At 43.0% G+C, this 19,708-nt stretch overlaps 1 protein-coding gene across 1 annotated transcript in view; it reads right to left on the bottom strand.

Annotated features, from left to right (window-relative positions):
• Positions 1-1,454: 1,454 nt before the first annotated feature.
• Positions 1,455-19,708, bottom strand: part of nfatc3a (nuclear factor of activated T cells 3a) — a 56,121-nt gene continuing 37,867 nt past the window's right edge. The window contains exons 7-10 of the mRNA XM_069657954.1: positions 17,120-17,175; positions 16,807-16,933; positions 13,762-14,856; positions 1,455-4,347 (exon numbers count right to left, since the gene is read on the bottom strand). Coding sequence (XP_069514055.1) covers positions 4,271-4,347; positions 13,762-14,856; positions 16,807-16,933; positions 17,120-17,175 — 1,355 coding nt within the window. The 3' untranslated portion in view covers positions 1,455-4,270. The remainder of the gene's footprint in view (positions 4,348-13,761; positions 14,857-16,806; positions 16,934-17,119; positions 17,176-19,708) is intronic.

Raw genomic sequence — 19,708 nt, 5'->3', positions numbered from 1 at the left:
GAGAGGAATTCCTAAGACACCAATAAATGTACTCTAGACATAAAAAGGTTTATATTTTTATATATATTGTTTTTCATAACACACACACACACACACACACACACACACACACACACACACACACACACACACACACACACACACACACACACACATGTACAGTCTTCTAACATACATGCAGGATGTCAGTCTGTAACTGAAAAAGACAACATAGGCTGGTATCATCACCTTTTAGGAGGAAAGGATTTTTTTTCCTTTTGAACAGCAGTGAACATTTATGTACCACTAGAGGGCGCCAAATCAGACGCTTCAAAATCAAAATGGCTCCGCAATTATGAATATTATCTCTTACCTCAAAGCCAAATTAGCTGAAATTGATCAAGAACAGATCTTTACTTTTAATGAAATAAATTAGCACCAAACTAACAGTAAATACCTTAATGTAGAGCGTGTTTGCATCTCTGTTTTACAGCAATTACGAACCTCCAAGGCTGAGAAATTAAGTCCAAAGCTGCAGTTCCTCAAGTGGCCACTTGAGGCTGACTCCAAGTCAATCCCAGTTAGGCCCCGTATTAAAATAGCCAACTTCACAGCAGAATTAAACATGTTTAAAGCCAGATTTGGTTTGTAAAGCTAATTTTTCTTTGGGGAAAAATTACTGTATTATTATTTTTTTTAATAACTCACCTGTTTAAACTATGTTAAGGCTTAAACTTGTTGATCTTTAAGTGACAGGTGTCCCCTGCTAGGTGTCGCCTCAGCTAATTTAGTCACTGAATTTCCTTCTGGGGATATTTCATGCAGGTATCATATTATAACAGACCATCCGAGAAGTCTGTGCTCGAGCTTTATCTGCGAGTCAAAATCTAGTTTATTTATATGTTAGCACAAAAAAGCAGGTATCAGTTTCTACGCTAACTGTACCAGGCTCTTGAGCTCATTCTGTGTTTGTCATATATGGATCTATTTGTGGCGGCCAGTGAATAGGAGTCAGAATAGTTGTTGGCTTTGCCCTTCAGAGAAGACAGTGGGCCGTAGTGATGAGAAGACCAGTTATTTTCAGTTAGCTGGCAGGGCTGTTCATGTGGGCGAGCAAGCTACGAGTCAGCAACTTTCTCATGGTCCTCTAGTCTTAGAAATAAACAACTCTGGTCAGCTGCCACCGCAAAGAGAATATCATTCTGGTAACAAGCTCAATCGCCAGTAAATGAATCGGCCTCGGGTGTAGACTGTATAGCTTTTATAACTTTAGCCAAATATTGTCACTTCAAGCTTCAGAACACCAATATGGCAGTAGCAAGAAATGGGTGATGTCATGGCGGCTACATTGGTTTATGTAGGTTCACAGTCTATGACTTTTGTTAGTTTAATTATTGACTTGTGAGCAGGGGTATGGGTTCGGATTGAAACGGCTGCTTTACTATTATAGAAAAAAAAGTGACACAAAGCCAAAGCAGAGTTTTCTGTTTTATTGATATACACTACTTTAGAGCCTACAGTATAAGCAAGGTATTCCCTTTGAATAATTTCAAAAAGCACTGCAGTCTTAAAAATTACAAAAATTTTAACATACAAAATATACAGGAAATGACAATACAAGGCTCGGTAAACATCAGCTAAACCTGTATTTCCCTTTTATTTTACAAAACATATATATAGATGTGTGTGTATATATATATATATGTGAGTGTGTGTTTGAATATATAAAGATATATACATATATATCTATATATACTCAACACTCATACATGTCCCCAACCTTTTAGGAATGACATCCATTTCAAAGTATCAAAAATAGAGTAGTACAGTCTCTGTTGCTTTGCCATTGTGTAAAATGGGAACATATTGTTCGGTCTTTGGTTGTGACAGAAGAGGACGGCAGCCAGAGTGTCATGTCGATGCTGGTTTTGTTTTTCTTTCTTGTTGACTCAAGTCTTTCAAGCTGCAGAACCAGCTTTATATTAGAAGAAAAAGTCACCTCCTTTCTCCCACCCTGTGCCCCCCAAAACAAACACAAAGTCATAATAATAGTTACCGACTTAGTCATGGAAAACAAACTCAACCCAGAACAGCATACAGACACACCGACAAACTGGTTTTCAAACAAGAGTTAAGGCATCCTAATAGTTTACAAAGTGACATGATACTCTCACTATCTGAATGGTTTTTTTTCTTTCTGCTCTGCAACATTATTACAAATCGTTTTAATCTCAGGTTTCATATTTTAGCTCACATTTGCAGCTGTTATAGTTTGCATAGCCTAAATACAAGTGTGTGCTTCTGTTGTTGAAAACAGGACTGTCTTCTGTACAGCATATTTGGTACGAACACCATCCGCCCACACACGCATACTCGCACGCTGAACCCATTAAGATGCTTGCACTGCGTCCTTGACAAGGCAGATTGGCTGATGCACAACTCCAGGATGCTAACAGAGTCAACCAACAAGTCTACAGTCTACTTCTATAGGCATCAAGGTCTTTTTTTTTCTTCTTTTTTTTATCATTTTTAAAGGCATTAGGCAGAATTTTAATGCATAGCAGAATCATTTTCACCTGGAAACTGACTTCAAACCGTCACTTGCAACACTCCTCCCTCACAGCAGGAGCATCATTGTCGAGCTTAAGGCAAAAAAAAAAAATCTTCACATCAGAATCTGCATCTTTCTGTTTAAATCCACTCAACACCTGAAAACACTCTTTACACCTCTGGACTGTGTTATTGCTGCCGTACAGGCACTGCATGCCTGTCAGAACTGGAAATACTGTGAATTCATCGTCGTCAATTGACATCATTTTGGAAACATAAAGAGAGAAGTCTTTGATTGTTGCACACAGGGGAAGTGGAAGACCCCTTACTCTTCACACGTTATTCATTACAAAGAAGGGGTTCATATATTAATAAAGCATAAAATACTTTTGTCGTACGTTGCAGAGGCTGCCATCACCGGTACGGTGGCATTCCGAAATTCAAAGGCACGCAAAGGCCCCTGGGAGATTTGGAGAGTCATTGCATAAATAAAGAAATGCCTTTCTCGGTGGAGTCAGGAAACATTTCTCTGTAACGTGGAAAAAAAGGGGCATCTTCAAATATCTCTGAATAAAAATCAGGAGGGCTAACTCAGTCCTTAAACCCACTCAACAATCCCCCATCAGGAGTCATGAGGAAATAACATCCACACGACCCAAGTCGCCCGTTCTGTTGCTGAAAAAAATGAAACTCAAAACTAGCTGTGCAAAACAACAACAACAAAAGCTTTTGCTACCATTCAAAGCTGCTAAGTGTTAGTAAGGCATTTGTTCAACTTGGAGAAGGAAACACAAGAGAGAAAGCAGGAGAGGGAGGGTTGTTCATGTACAGATATCTACACGGCGGCAAGGTTGCTAAAAGTGTTGGAATGTCGCAGGTTGCAGATCCAAGACCAGCGCCAGAGGAGCTCGTCCTCCCTGCCGGGGCCCTGCACTCCAGACCTGAATGGTTTAATCATTTCAAAGGGAGAGGGACAAGGAGTCGTCATCACTAATGCCATGAGCAGACAGGAACGTTCAGACAGAAAGAAAGACTTTGATTTGAATTTGGTAATCCAATTTACAGACAATGTTTCAATAGTCACACCACACCTCTGATACTAGGCAAACCCAGAAAGTTTAGAAGCATCGCGGAAGTTTCAGTATCCTGATGTTTTATAAACATGTCGCCTGAGAAAACTCGTTTGAATCACAGCTCTGGCTTCCCGTGAGAGCGCTGTGCACGTGTGAGTCTCTTCTTTGTCTTGAGACGTCTATATTCATACACGTCAATGCTGGTGAGAGGGAGGAGGACAACACACACTGATGTATCGTCTCCACTACAGAGAGTTCAGTCAAAAAGCTAGCGCTCCAAATGCACGGAGAGCTGAGCGGTCAGGAAGACAGCGATGCATTAAAGGTCAGGCACACACTTTATGAAGACGATTGTCCGACCATTTCAACCTTGACGCAGCTGCATCCTCCAGCTCACCTGTCTGTTCATTCTGAGTGAAGTTGTGAGTTCTGTAATTAAATCAGAGGAGACAGATGAGATTGTGAGGCTGGTGGTCTGTCGGGTCCATGAGGCTTTAACAGAACCGTAGTCTGTTTTTGACCGCAGTCCTTCTTTTCCCGTCCTGCCCGGCTTGTCCGATTGCACACAGGACCAGCACCTGGGACCAGGCCTGGGGTCATGGTTGGAGCTGGAGGGGAGGATGGTGTCTGACCCAGAAGGCTGCGTCACTGCCTGAGTGCGGGCTGAGCTATGACTGGCTGTGTGCTGATGGAGTACCGTGAGCGCTGGGGGACTGCGACATGTCTCTGCCGATGATTTCATTCACTGTGGAGAAAAACAGACGGGAAAAAACATGATTATTATTTGTTCATTGTATCCTTGCAGCTGCACGTCATATTATTTCGTCTTGAATTAGGTTACAGAAGAACGATGCTGAAGCTCCACAGCTTGTTTAGCTCATGTGAGGCATCCTGCTTTTGTATGTTTGTTGTGTATGTTTCAAATAAAGAAAACCACATGACTTATAGGGTTATACGCTTCAAGTATAACTGCTGATTGATTCAGTTTGACTCTAAGAGATATAAAAATAAACATGTATATAACAATAAACAGGTGTCACAGTGCAGGTTGAGTTTGGAGCCCCCTTTCTTCCATCATTAAAGTACATTAAAGTTTCTGGCCAGCAGGTGGCAGTGTTTTCCCACACTTAGCTCCCACACCACTGAACGCTCAGATCAACCTGCCGAGAGCCCAAAGTGGAAAAACTCAAACAAACTGGCAAACCCCAAAGTTCACAGAGTCACGGCTCTGACGTGAGATATAATCACTCCTGACATAACAAATGAGAAAACTATTCCATTCACAGCTCTAACCTTTGTCTGAGTCCAACAACTGTTTGCAGTTACCACAGCACACTGACGGCTATAAACACCGTCCTGCACGGGGAAGGCCCGTCCGTTACTTCATTACAGCTTTAATGGAGCTGCAGTGCATTTCCTCGGGCCTGTTCATGGGGTTTGTAAGCATGGCAAAAGAGCCGCGTAAAACCATCGTTAAAAATGTGTTGTCGAGCTCGGAGTGGCACTGAGGCGCAGCGAGGTTAATTACTCCTCCGACTCAGTAAGAGACACTTTTTAAACAAATAACATAAGTCTTTCTGTGCTGATGCTGCTGTGGCGGTTTTCAGCCAGCGTGGGTGATTGTTTTACATCTGCTGCCTCCATTCAGTATTCACAGAGACCACATGAGACACAGCAGGGAGCCTGTAAAACGTGCAGCCGTGAAGTAAATCAACTGAGAGTACTTTGACGTGGTGAGGAGGACAGGAGGAAAGACAGGCGGACTTTTGTTTGTTTGGAATTCATGGAAAATGAGAGGTTTCCGTTGTGACGATATGTGTGTATTTCCCCGAGTGTTTGAAAGGTGACGTTACAGGTCAGAGACACAGAGCGCACAGATCGGGCTGGGCGAACTGGTTTGGGAGGAAGCAGCGGAGACCTCTAGACCAGTTCGACACTGGGAGGTTTACAAGCAGACCTGTCTGTACATGACGGTCGAAAATACAGCTCCTCTGTGTTCCTCTGAACTGTAACATCACACATTCCCCTGGGTGTAAAAGACACACGTAGGCCTATTACTGTAACCAGGACAGGAAAAGCGGGTAGGGGGGTGACTCAGTGAATGATGAGCAGCAGAGCGTGTTTCATGACAAATGGGTATATTTACATTTGATGACACAGATTCAACCTTTCAAAATAATATAGTATGTAAAATACGTGTAATCAATTATAACAAACTTCATATTTCTGGTGTAATATGTCACTTACATCATGTGTGCGCTCTAAGTCTTGTGTGTTTACGTCACTTCAGTAAAAGCACTTCTTTTGTGTCACAGTCTTTGTCACGGGACCACCAGCTCTCTCACATTCACTGCCTCTGCGCACATTCTGTTGTTATATTTGTGTTTTCTGCCGCTTGCTTTTGTGTCTGGCCACCATCACTCACATCATCCTGTTAGCGTGGGAGGCTCTTCCTTTCCCATGTCATCTATGTTCACACACACACAATCACACTCACAGCAGCACCACGCACTCACAAGACTGCACTGTGACTATCAAAGCAAACATTTACCTTTATATATGAAACACTTTTTAGCCAGGTAGAACACACGACAAGACGGCCACTTTTCTGTAGATTTTGTCACATAATTCGATCTTTGAAATAAAACTATGATGGAGGACTGCACATCTTCTTTAAAGGCCGTGACCTTTAGAAAGAGAGGCGGTAAAACTGTGCTCAGAATAGACTTCGTCTTACAGCTGTAAAAAGGCCGTCAGAGCAGCTGTATCATGACAAACAACAAACTAGTTTCTTTTGTGCAAATTCTTAAATTGATTTAGTGCAATTTAGCTTTTTTTTTTCTCTTTGAACACTTTTAATACAGAAACAAATTTCTAAAATACCTTAAATGCAACATTTATCAAACATTTCTCTTTCCAAACCCAACATGGTTTGTAAGAAGCTGCAATTTAAACACTTTGAGTGAAAGTGAAATTACTGTCAATTAATGTCAATTACAGAGGCAGCGTTAGCTGGCCTTTACAGCCTCCTGCACAGCTGAGGTGTAGTGTGGTAAACTCTGCAGCTCTGTTGATTGATGGGAGTGAATCTGCTCTAACACCACAGGAATTGTGCGAAGTGCGACAGACCGACATGAAGTGGGCGTTTGCAGAAACATATCACTTTCCGCTGTACTGATTAGATTATTGCAGAAGCAAACATTAAGCAAACATCGAGTTGTAGATAACTCAGGGGAGACACAGGGGGGCAATTAGCACGAAATAATCACAACAAACATTACTCGACCGAGGGCGACTTTAGAGGAGTTCACTTGGTTTTCTCATAAAAAGCAGCCGGAAGAGGCTTCCCCACAGATCCGTTGAGAGGTTTTACTTTTAATATTACAGCTACGCTCTGTGTGTGGGGTTGTTTGAGAAAACTTATTTTGGAGGCACGTTTCCATCACAGCTACGAAACAGAAAATGCAAAAGCCGTGACTCAGCCTATTCTTGGTTGTTTTCCTTCTTATGGGATGTCAACAACTAACGAAATGCACAAAATGTGCTTAAAATGATCTGCAAATGTTGGTCACAAAGTGTTTTACATAAACGTTATTTTCCCGAACAGATGAGCAATAATCTCTGCTTCAGTCAATCATTTAAAGCTGGAGCTCCCCACATCAATGACCCAGAAGTGAAAGGCGGATTTGAGTCGAGTCTGGCCTGTGAGGAGTTTCACATGCTGATAGTGTTTTCTCAGATTTACTCGTGCCGTTGATGACAGTGCAACAGAAAGCCGGTGATTCAGCGCTGCCTGCCATTGTAAGTGTGGGTCTGAATGGCTCAGCCAGAGGGAGATCCTCTGGAGATGACTGGAAGGGGGGCTCCCTAGTCAAAATATACATCTGCAGTCAGGCGACTGCTACTACTACTGCTGCTCTCAGGTAGCCTGAGATCAGACGGAGCATTCCCCTGTGGTTTAGATGGGAATTCAAATTATTATTAAAGATACACACATAGCAAGAGAGGTCTGACTCCTCTCCTGTTCATCTGCAAAGCCTTCTATCAAGGATTCTTCAGGTTCCTTGCTTCATATCTTATAATTGAATGGCATTTCCATTCTAATATTTAAACCCAAGCTTTATGTGTTTCAGAAGATCTGCAGGGAAGAGAGGAAGGTTTTAAATTTTGCTTTAGGTTTTGAAGTTGCTTGTTACAGTCATTTCTAGAATGAAGCCTCACAGTTGCCTGGCAGAAGGCTTCAGTAAGAGTCAGCCTTAGCATTTAAAGAGAAAGAATAAAGATATTAACAAAAAAACGACCTCAAAAATAAACTGTAACTGCTTCAAGAAATTTTACTGGCGACAAACAAATGTCAAATCCACATCTGCTGAATTAAACGTTGTCTGGAGACTCTTTAATTTCGTCGAGCAGGAGAGCGCTGAGATTGGGTAAACTCACGTCTTTGTTTCCAGAGTGCAAGTCAAAGGAGGTATATGAAAAAAGATTTCCATAATGCGAAACAGAAGTGAAACAGACAGATGGACAGTCAGTACAATAAACATATCTTCTGTCGAAATGGAAAATGGGTGATTGTCGTGAAGCTGTGACACATAGAAAAAAGTTCCCTGTCCCAGGCTTAAAAGGCATTACTCTGGCAGAGCAGCTAAAGCAAATAACTCAGAGACTGACTGATTCTGGAGTCCAGCAAATGAAGACAACATGCCACAGTGGAAAACATTTGTGCAAAAAGGAACAGAGAGAGGCAAGACTTTGGTTTGCCTGCGAGAGGGAATATCAAAGCACACACTTTCCACTTGCAGGGCCCTGTAATGACACGCACACGTCTCCACAGAGCCTCAGGTATGAGGGACAACGTGAAGTAAAAATCCACTGAGCGATCACACACACTTTGGAAATAGATGGTCAGTGGCTGGAATTTGTATTGACATCTTCCAGATCTTTCTCTGGTGTGCTCTTTGAAGGCTGCTGCAGCTCTGTGATCCTGCTCTGTCTTATTTTAATTTCACTTTTGTTGAGTAAGTGAGTGGGTGAGGGCACAGAGTTCACAGAGAAGCTCATTTAAAAGTCAGTTTCTCAAAGTCACGCATTTCTGTGAACCATCGGTGGATTTCCCGTTTGATCTGACGGTAAGTGATTCACAAGACTTTCGCCTTCTCACCTTTCTGCAGGCACAGAAAAGTGGCTCCACTCAACGGGCGACTACAGGACCGGGTTCGAGGAAGGAAACGAATCAAGCCCAAATGGCCGCCTGGGGAGATCAGCACAGCCTACTACAATGGTTAATAGTATTAACTGAAGGACCTATCAGCAGAGAGCATGATGAGTCTCTGGTACAGTCATTTTCCTGTGTTGTGGATCAGAAGCTGCTAACTCATCTAACATAATAGATCGTTTTTTCACCTGGTCACAGAGGCTGCTGTTCCTGAACTATAGCGCCTAGTTTACTCACACTTGCATACACCCGGCAGCTCTACATTAACCAGGGGCAGTGAAATTGACTTCACCACACTCTGTCAAGTCCTCACTTGTTTGCCACGACAAATGCGGTGAGTAGTATTCATTTTCCAGTCAAATGCTGGAGCTCGATCCTCAGCACAAATCAGCACTGACACTCAGGAGAGCAGCCAACACCGCAACAAAATAAATCTAGGCAAAGCCCCCCTCAGAGAAGGATATTAATGCTCAGAATAATTTGTTAAACACTATTCAAAAACACAAAATAAGAGTGAATATGTTGCACTGATCCCCGGTGAAGGATTTCCAGGATTCTCCTCCTCCTGTCTAAAGGAAAAGGCAGCACTGGCTCCGTCTCCACACCAGGCTCTGGCCTCTGCCAAGACCTCTGCATTAAACTCTCTAAGACCTTAATTGTGTGGAAAGATGACACAGAAAGTCCGTTTCCACTTGTTTCTGGGGGAAAAGACCAGCGAATGTTTGCCATTGTTTTTAATGAGCAGCAGCAGCAGCAGCATTGATGGAAATGTATTTTCCTTCCACTGTTTCTTTTTCATGCCATCGAATCAGTCCTGTGGACTTTATTATGGTTAGTTCAGGGCAGCATGAAGCCTTCGTACTCTGACTTTTACTTTTTTAGGGCTTTTCAGGCCTTTGCAGACAGAAAAATGTGACCCAAAATACTTTTAAAATGTAGCCAAAAGTCTTATTTTGTTTGGGATACAACTGGAGTCATATTTCTTCCACCTGTCGAATCTTCAGTCCAATATTTACTGGCGTTTTCTGCCTGGTCTGCTCGGCCAACTCCTGAGAAAAACATCTTATTTTTGCATTGCTAGGTATTGACCTCTTAACCACGCACTTGTTTAACTCATTTGTGGTTCTCCGATACGGCAACAGTCAGATGTGGGCTGAGGACATCTGCCCAAGAGCTAAAGGGCACTTAACACAGACAAGACTTGGATGCTGCTGTTGATTCTCAGTGGGACTGACAGTGCTGACAAGGCTTTCACATTATAAAGAGCCACTGTTAAAGCAATTATCCAAAATTTTCACCTTCATGCCAAGAGTCACATGGCAAGAGCAATACCACTCTCAAACCTGTCGTTAAATATGAGGCTGCAGCCAGGAGCTGGTTACCAGGGTGGATCTGGTTGGTAGATTTTGTATTCTTAAGACAGAGCAGGCTAGCTGATACATTCAGTCTCAATGCTAAGTTAAGCTAAACAGCTGCTATTATAGAATATAAATCTTGCTTAATAGATCTCTGTGCTCAAAAATGCCTTGTGCATGCATGCACATGTCTTAGTGACAATGATGCAGCCTTTTAAATTTAAAGTGTGACTCAGAAATTACAATGTAAAACACATGAGGAACCACTGTGCTGCACAATATGTGGTGGCACAACGTTTTTTTGCAACAAAACCTGGAACTTTGTCTTTTTCTACCGTCTGCGCCCTCGTAAAGACAGAAAAACAGAACAATAAAAAACATATTTTACAGATGTGTTCCCTGCACGGACACTGCCTCGTATATTACAACTGTGTCTGTGTCTCTCTTAAGGAGTGTCGGCAGCAGGGCTCGGCCTATTATTAACCCTCAAAGCTACGCTCAATTTCAGGCAGCTGTGCATTTTGGGAAGGGCCGACAAAAGAACAGCTTTTGTTGTGAACACAAACTACGCACACTATGGCCACCGCAGTAACTGTTAACCCACACACATGGACAAACACCCATGTGCTATGCATCGACAGAGAGGTCGTCACGGGCTGATTAATTAGTTGAACGCACGGTTCTCCAGCACAGAAGCTTCGGGTTCGGTCACCATGACGGCTGTAATCATCATCACAGGAGGGCCCACGTTAAAGCCACTACTGTGTTTATGGAGTAACAAAACGCACACGTTTACAGGGCTTTGGTAAAGCTGGCTGACTGTCACACTGGGGATTAATGAGCAGAACTACACTACTTATATTTAAAGTCCATCAGTCATCTATACCTGTGTATCCTTAAGTCCTGTAATAGAAATGAAGCGAATACAACCTGTCTTTGTGTTTCTGTTGAGGTGCTGACACACCATGGTCTCTATGCTCAATGTGCCAAGCAGTAACCATGAAAGACCCCAATTTAAAATCAGGAGAAATACACAAAGCAGAGCATTTAAGCAAAATTCTGTTATTTCACTTTTGCTGCACTGCGTCTTTATGACATAATTACCAGTTTAAAATGTACTTTACAGAAAGCATTAAACCATATTATATTCAGTTACTTCAAACTATTATGCCAAGTACATTTCAGATCGAATGTCTCGGCTGAGTGACCCTGCAGTGGGCTTGGATCCTGACCTTGTCTGTCCATCTGTCTGTCAGTCTGTCTTCTCACCTCCCGTGTCTCCTGCTTTGCACACACACACACATATATAGTGCACTCACACCTCCACAACATCAAACAGATACACACAAACACAATACCCCATCTAACACACAAACGCACACACATCTCAAGCATGCTCTGGTGTGCGTCACGCGGGCCATCTGCTTGCTAACCAGAGCAGTTTTCTACACACACACACACACACACACACACTCATATTCGCTCTCCTGCCACCGACACAAATCTGCGATACTGCTGCAGCAGGTCATTTAATGTCGAATGATTGCATTCTTTTTTTTTTCCTAAACGCAAATTATTTAACTTTAAGATGTTTTTCATCAGGAAAATTAGAAGGTGAATGATTGGCAGGGAAAATACACCGTGGAGCTGGAGTGAAAAACATGAGCTGAAGGAAGTAAAGATGGTGCAACCTCTTTCTCAAATGTCAAACGCTTTTATAAAAGGATGACGTTTGATAGCAGTTAACTGTAGCTGTGGAAGCTTGTTCCCCTCATTCTAACCACATTAATCATAAAGCCAGACACAGTCGTCATATAAAGTACCTTAAAATGTGAATCACTAATGAATCATATTTGGGTTTGTACACAAATTTACCAACTTTAAACAGATGATTTACACAAATTTGTCTGTGGGTTTGTATTTGTTATGCTCTATGAATATATGTGCATGTTTTGCAACAATAATATGACAAACTTGGCTGAATATGGTCCACTTAAGAGAGTGTGCTGCGACCTTCTAAAACTCAGAGCTGTAGTTTTAAGCCTCACGTTGCTACTCCAAAACATGGCCTACAGAGCTGGGCTGGCACAGAAAGCTATTTTTAGCTACAGGCTCAAAGGGAGAGCTTACATTCCCGGCTGAACCGTGTCACTCACAAACTTTTCTCACACTTTTTTTTTGTAAGTGTGCGAGCGCGGCCAGCTACTTTTAGAGAGGCTGCGTGTCTGTATCTGAATATGTGATGGGAAGACCTGAAACTGTCCTATTATGCGTGTACACGTAAGCCTGTAAAATAAAGATAAACAGGTTTCTCTTTTTAACACAGGTAACAAATGTTAAATGTGTGTTAGCATGTGTGTACGCATGTTTTGTGGACTGATGAACCTCAGTGGTTATTGGTCTTTCACACATGACTTATTGACAATGGCCCTGTGTTAATTAGGCTGACCCTTGCTAGCACACAACATCACACCTCCCTGACACAGCCTCGCCAGGCTACTTATTAACCCTAAACCTTTAAGACCCTCATTTGAATATTAACAGGTGATGCTGTCAACAGCAGATAAGGAGGGTTAGGGCGATGATTAAAATTTGTACACACAATTTGGATAAGCAAGTAGGGGTTTCTGAATGAGAGAAAAAAGCTGCTAAATGCATGCGCTGACTTCACTAGTCAATTGTTAAGTCAACAAGTTCTCCTGAGCATGCTAATTAGGGTTGTTAACGCATCTACACACCCGCTCACAATCTGCAAAAACACACACAGGATGTAATTACTGCAGCAGCTCACACAACTGTACTTTTTGTTTTCCAGCTACAGTCTTTGCGCGTAAAACAAAATGATGCAACCCAGTCCCCTGCTCCAAGAAGCCAAGAAATACAAAGTGTAATTAATCTCCAAACTGCTGCCAGAGATACAGAAGCTTAATGTTTACAATCAGGCCCTTTCATATGATATCACAGTTATCAGTCCTACACTGTCTATGTAACACAATACTATGTCACAGGACCCCTCGCTAATGAACCTGTGTACACGCCTGTGTGCTCTTAGGACAGATGAAACGCTATCACCACTATCAGGCATCAAGGTTTCAGGCAGGGCTTTGAAAATACAACTGGTGCTCTGTGTTGTTTTACATACTCAGTTATACGTTTATCAAGTGTGCAACATATTGTAGGGAGATCAGAATCCCACAGCGGTCCCCTGTTTTAGACTGAAAATGAGATGAATCACAGATGGATGTGTTGTACAAATATCTTGCGTGAAGAGAGAGAGGATAAGGAAGGAAAATGTGATAATGAGCACAGAAAGTCTGGACTGAAGGAAAACTGGAAGAATAGAGTCGTACACAAACACACACACAGAGGAAGACAAAGTGAAAGGAGTAAGGGTGGGTGTCCACCAGGTGTCTTAGGGCTAGCTCTTAAATTGTTGAAACAATTTTAAAGTGCTTTCAACCTAATCTTTCTTTTTCTGATGTGCTTGTCTGTTCTGTGCTTTGTCTCTTTTCATAAACAGATCATGTAGAAGGAAAAAGCTAAATAATTTTGCACTTACAGAGATAAATGTGATAAATAAAAGTCTTACCATCGTCCAGCGTGATGTCCTGCAGGCCGATGGAGCGGAAGGTGGGCTCCCTGTCCTCCGGCTCCTGTTTGATGTTCAGCCTCTCACTGTCCGAGGGGAAGGGCCCCTGCTGGCTTAGAGCGTGACCCAGAGGCCCTGCTGATGGGGAAAGGCCGGCCATGACCGGGCTTGTAGCCTGGGGTGAAGGCTGTCCTGAATGCTGCTGTTGCAGAGGACCCAGAGGGCTGCCCCCAGAGGTGGGGGAGGATGAGGTGGGAGACTGGTAGGGTAGCGAGTGAAGCTGAGGTGAGGAAGGCCCGGAGTGCGGAGAAGGGATCATTCGAGGTGGTGGTGGGGCACTAGATGTGGTGGGGCAGGAGGCTGACCTTTGACCTACAGGGTGGTAGCCCATAGCCCTCTGCAGCTGGGAGGAGTGCTGCCCCACAAGCGGGTGTCCACCTGGAGAGGACACCTGGGTGGGATTTGGGTGGTAGCCTCCAAGTGTGTGGAGGTGAGGGGATGAGGGGCTGAGCATGGGTTGCTGGCTCTGGGGAGACCCAACGATGGGGTTGGAGGTGGAAGCGGAAGGGGCGGATGGTGATGAGCAAGGGGAGGAAGAGTAGACCATCCCCATGCCCATTTGGTGTGGCGCTGCACTGGGGCTGTGCTGAAAGGGCATGTGCTCGTAGCCCTGAGGAGAAAGGCCGGACTGGCCGTTGAAGGGCAGGCTGTGACCGTGAACGTGATTGTGGCTGTGCTGCATGGGCTGGTAGGAAGGCCGGGGAGGAGCAGGAAGAGGAGCAGGAGCAGAGCTCGGGTGGAACGTCATGTGGCAGTCCGCAGGGGGGTGATGCAAACTGCGACCCTGGAGGTGAGGCAGGTGCTGGAAAGACGGGGAGCCCAGGGAGGGGCAGGGGGCCTGCAGGGGTAGCAGGCCAGGTCCGGAGCCCGCGGCCAGGCCACGAGGGGAGCTGGACAGAAGGCCGTCCGATGGGTGGCCCTGCTCAGGAGAAGGCAGCTGGGTGCGCACCAGACTGGCGGCATGTGCCAGGGGCATGGACATAGAGGGTACTGCAGGGAGGTCCATCTCGTCTCTGTTCTCCTGTTTCACCATGACTGACGAGAGAGAGGAACAAAGAGAGAGGGAGGAAGAGATGTGTGATGAAAGAGGAAATACAGAAAGGATGAAAGAGAAAAACCACATTGTCAGTTAGGTCTATCAATCAAATGCTTCACATGAGTAAGAAAAGTCACATTAGCTAAGAATTTGTCAAGTCATTGCATTGCAACATTCTAAATGTCAATGCTATTTTTGCTTCACGTACTGTAGCCCAGTGACATCACAGCAGCATAACACAACAAGTAGTTGTTCAAGTTTGTTTTTTTAATGAGTATGCGGCTTTAAAGATTAAATATGTTTAGCAAAACCTGAAAAATGAGGTCAGAAGAATATGAAAGCAGTGAGCAGAGCCCCAAAATGTATGGATGAAGTGAGTCTCCTTCCAGATGAAAACAGCCCACCGCAAACTCACATTTTGATAGTAAATTGGGCCATTCCCCTTTACTGTGACAGCTCACAGCGCTGCTATGCCAATCAGTAACCTATTTCCCAATCTGGTGCCTTGTGACAGTGAGTTTTATTTTTATCCAGCTCTGAATCAGAGGGAGAGCATATGTTGTCAGTCCGGGTGCCATCATGTGAAATGTTGTGTGGGAAGAGAAGCTGAATGCCCCGCAGCCCAGATCAGACAGCAGACAACAGAACAAACGAGTTCACTGATCGTGCCCTCTGCTCACCCCTCCGTGCCTCTGGGATTGAGAGGCAAGGGGCACTAAAAGGCCAAACGGGGTTTACACTGGCTAAAAATGGAGCCGGAGGGATATCAAGGGTAATAAAAGGGTAACTTACAGTAAATTTAAACAGGTTGTTTTCATTTTTAACACAACCGTAATGCAGCCTCAAAAGGAACCAACGGTTTTCTGTAAAAACATACTTTTTCCCAGTCATTTCTCTCCCTAAATTGGGCCAAGCCTTCTGCAACCCAGCCCACGATAAAACATTTTTATTTTTGCCACAATAAAGAAGGCGGTGTCCGTGGTGACACTGGCGGTGTCAGCTACCCGGCATGCCTGACAGAGCAGGGTTACTCTCCTCTTGCCTGATTGGCTGCCCTGATCTTTCACCGGTGAAAACAGGAACTGTCTGTGGAGAGTGGGCGTGCTTGCAAACAGAAAGGCTGGGTGGGTGGAGGGGCAAGGGCCGCTTGTATGCGTACACACACAAACATTCACACTGTTTGTGGTAAAAGTCAGGGTTTAGATATGTTGCACAAAATGCTCACATGTCATTATATTCCGCCAACAGTGTTTTCAGTTTGACTGGCTTACAAAAAACAATAACAATATCAAATCGCAAGGCAGGAATTTGACTTTAATGAATAACATGACGGAAACTTTGTGATCAAAATATTTTGAACGCTAAGTTTCCTTGCTGCTGAAAGAACAAATCAAAACAAGGTCAACAGTATGGATAATAAAAGTTTCCTGGACAGCAAAACATTTGCATCATAAAACCCCATTTAAATACAGTGCACGTGAGAAAAAAAAGGTTGAATAGGGAGTTTGAGTAGGCTTTAGAAAACAAACAGTTGGCAGGTGTTAATGTAAGTGTAAGAGCCCCCTCTAAACCACAGCAATGCTTTCTTTGGAGAGAGACAGAGAGAAATGGGGTTAGTGAAGCCCCTGTGGAGAAGTGTGCAACACCAAGGGCACGTTACAACTGTCTCTACTGTCAGTCAAACTTCTTGTCATTAGCCCGGGAGATTGTCTACGGCAGGAAACAACACAGCCAAAGGAGTTCAAAGGAGAGCCTGATTGGTAAAATTATTGTAAAATAAGTTCCAACTAAATTAAAAAGATTCTCAAATACTTTAGCATCTAAAAAGTAGCTAAATTGTATTATCTTGCCAAATCATTTGTTTCTTATTTAGCAGTTGAAAGGTAGGGGAAATGATGAGTTGATGGTTTAAAGTTCCTTGTTAGAGTCATAAGAACTTCTAATCTCACCTGAAAGATAAGTGAAGCGCTGCGATTGGCTCCTTTTCCGCTTGCCATTGCAGACATAAAACTGCACCTGCACAGCTGAGCCCACAGACTTACTGTGGTAGGGAGGGACCTCCACCACGACGCAAGACTACAAGAAGAAACCATTTAACATTATTAACATTCACTTACTGCAGAACAAATATAAAAAACATTTGCATACAATAAAAAGCAAATATAAGAACAAGATGTAAAGCAGTTATTTAAGTTATTTAGTGCGTAAGAATAAGCGTTAAATAATATATGTTACTTAATAGTTAAATAAATGAATACTTACTCCTTGAGATTTCTCGCGCATTATTTTTGCCTCAACTTCCCACTGTGGTCGTCCATCTAGAGAGAATAATAAAGAACAAAATAAATGCATGAACCATTAATTGTCTGAGTGCCATAAACAGGCACTTAAAAACTTAATATATACTGTATCTGAAAGCTTTTATTGTACATACTACAGTGACTAAAAAATAAGATAAAGAATGAATACATCTAAAAAGGTACAGTATCGTTTTACAGCAGCCTCACACACTAGGCTCTAACAACTCAATCATTCTAACTTTAAAACCAAGTTGAAAAAAGTCATGGTTAAAGTAGGCATTAAAATAACAAAGTGAAAACTCAAACAAATATAAAATAAACGAAAAAGTAACATAAAAGCAGGATCAAATCCAGGCCACACATGATCACAAATTACATTTTTTGTTTGTCCCTTTTGAAGTGTAGCTTGTGATATTTTTCTAAGTAACTTTCCTCATCTGGGTTAGTTCTCTTTCTCTGTTCTCTGCTTTCCTAATGATGATGTTAGTGCACAGTGCTTTCTCAAACAGACAGGGCTTACGAAACCACATGAGGCTTCAGAAAAGCACACGATTGCAATTTGTTTTGCAGAACCAGGAGACATCAAAATGAGGTCATTGTTAAAGGCCCAGACGCCCCATGGAGAAACTGTTAGCGGCTATTAAATAGTAATCAAATGTCCAAATATCCTGCTGTTTGTCTTGTCTGGTTAAAATTATGGAGAGAGCAGTGGAATAATTGTATTCATTTTAAAATGCCTTTACGCACTGCCAGATTTCTGGCCAGAAAACATCCTTTCCAGTTTTCCTATGAGGGATCTAATTATTTGGCCAGACACGGGGCAGATGCTTGGAGGGAAGCAGTCAGGGTTAAAACACTGACTGACTGGTGTGGACGGAGGGAATCATAGTCATCGCTGCATCAAGAATAAGAAGAACAATGCACACTCATTTGCAGCCTGCTGCTTCAACATGTTTACATGATGCAATCACACTCTGCACCTGCATGACCTCTTCCTCAAAACCTAAAAGGATTCCCCCAAACACCACCGTCAGGCATCTGCAACATGTCTGCAGAGAGGACTAGCCTATATATTCAGAGTAAGCACTCAACTGTAAGCCTGGTTACATTTAGGTTATTCTGCTCTCTGTTGCATTAAGTAGCTGGTTTACCTGTTTGGATCTCTTCCTTACATTAGCCCTAACTCTAATAATCCACTGGCAAATTAGCAAGTCATAACCTACACAGACTGTGAAGGAAGAGCTTAACTTGTAGATGACAAGGAGAATTCTTTACAATGTGTAAATGACCTTGAATGTCTTTGCAGCTGACAGCAGTGCATTATTGCAGCGCAGCTTGTTGACATTCAACAGGCAGGAGCAAGGGGCCCACATGCTCTGTCAGACAACAAGCACCAACAGGAACCTCATACCAGGCTAAGACAATGACTCCCATCCTCCAGACACCCTGTCAGAAGGGGAAGAGAACGTGCGTGCACCCATTGTGCTGGAAGATCGAACCAAAATAATGAAGGTGATTACTGTTTATGTTGCACAGCTGTTCGGCTTTTACAGCAGAAACAACACAGTGACTGCAGAGTACACATGCTCTATCAGTCACTAGTCAAGGCAGTTTGTGTTACAGCCTTTAAACCATCCTTTATATAAACATTCAGCCTTGTAAAGATGAAATACTCATACCAATTATGGGCTTAATTTGAACTTTGATGAAGTCCCTTTATAGGTCTTTCCTTTCCTCATACTTTCATCCTTTATCATTCTCTAAATATATTTTTTCTCAAAGTATATTAGACCTCTGCTAAAAGCAGAAAAAAACAAGAGAAGGTGAGGAAAACAGACATCTGTCATATATTGTAAGAAGTATTTTCTTCTTGTAAAAGCCTGGTATTATGTGGGCTTTCAGCATATTACCCACATACCATAACAAGACTTAAGTAAAGGCTACAATAAAGAAGCAAAAAAAACAGCAATCAAACCAAAGCTCTGCATACTAATAGATAGCAAACATGAACAATTTTGCAACAGTTTGACGTTTATCTGCTCCAAAATAGAAACAGGTCTCACATTAACAAATGCCGTCTCTGTATACAGTAAAGTCATTCATAGTACCACCTAATAACCTCTGTGTACTGGCAACAACAGGCCAATCTCTGCAGGTCTTTATAAACCTATTGTTGTCTTTCAATTATGCGAGATGGTGGAAAAATGTCTGTCACTGCCTCCCTCTCTTTCTTTTCTTCCATTCCTTTACTTACTCCAATCAGTGTCTTTCTGCACTAAAGCGGGCGGATTAGTCATGATGAGGGGGAACATTTACACAAACCTAATCAACATCATCTTCCCCACCCCTTTCATATTCCTCTGTCTCTTTCCACAGTCCGCTGCCTTCCTGCACCATGGGGCCCAGCTTTCCTCCTTACCCAAGATGCACCTCTCTACGGTTTCCACTCGCTTAACCATCAGTGAGTTGTTTCAGCCGTGCTACTTTTCTATGCCATGCTTCACCTGGTACACCTCAAAGAGCTAAAGACATTCCTCAGGCTGCTTTTTTT

The sequence above is a fragment of the Semicossyphus pulcher genome, unplaced genomic scaffold, assembly GCF_022749685.1.
Source record: "Semicossyphus pulcher isolate SPU_LCO1_2020_fin unplaced genomic scaffold, fSemPul1.0.p SCAF_1, whole genome shotgun sequence".
Taxonomy (NCBI): Eukaryota; Metazoa; Chordata; class Actinopteri; order Labriformes; family Labridae; genus Semicossyphus; species Semicossyphus pulcher.
Note: the sequence above shows the minus strand (reverse complement) of the source record. Positions and strands in the feature narration are given on the sequence as shown.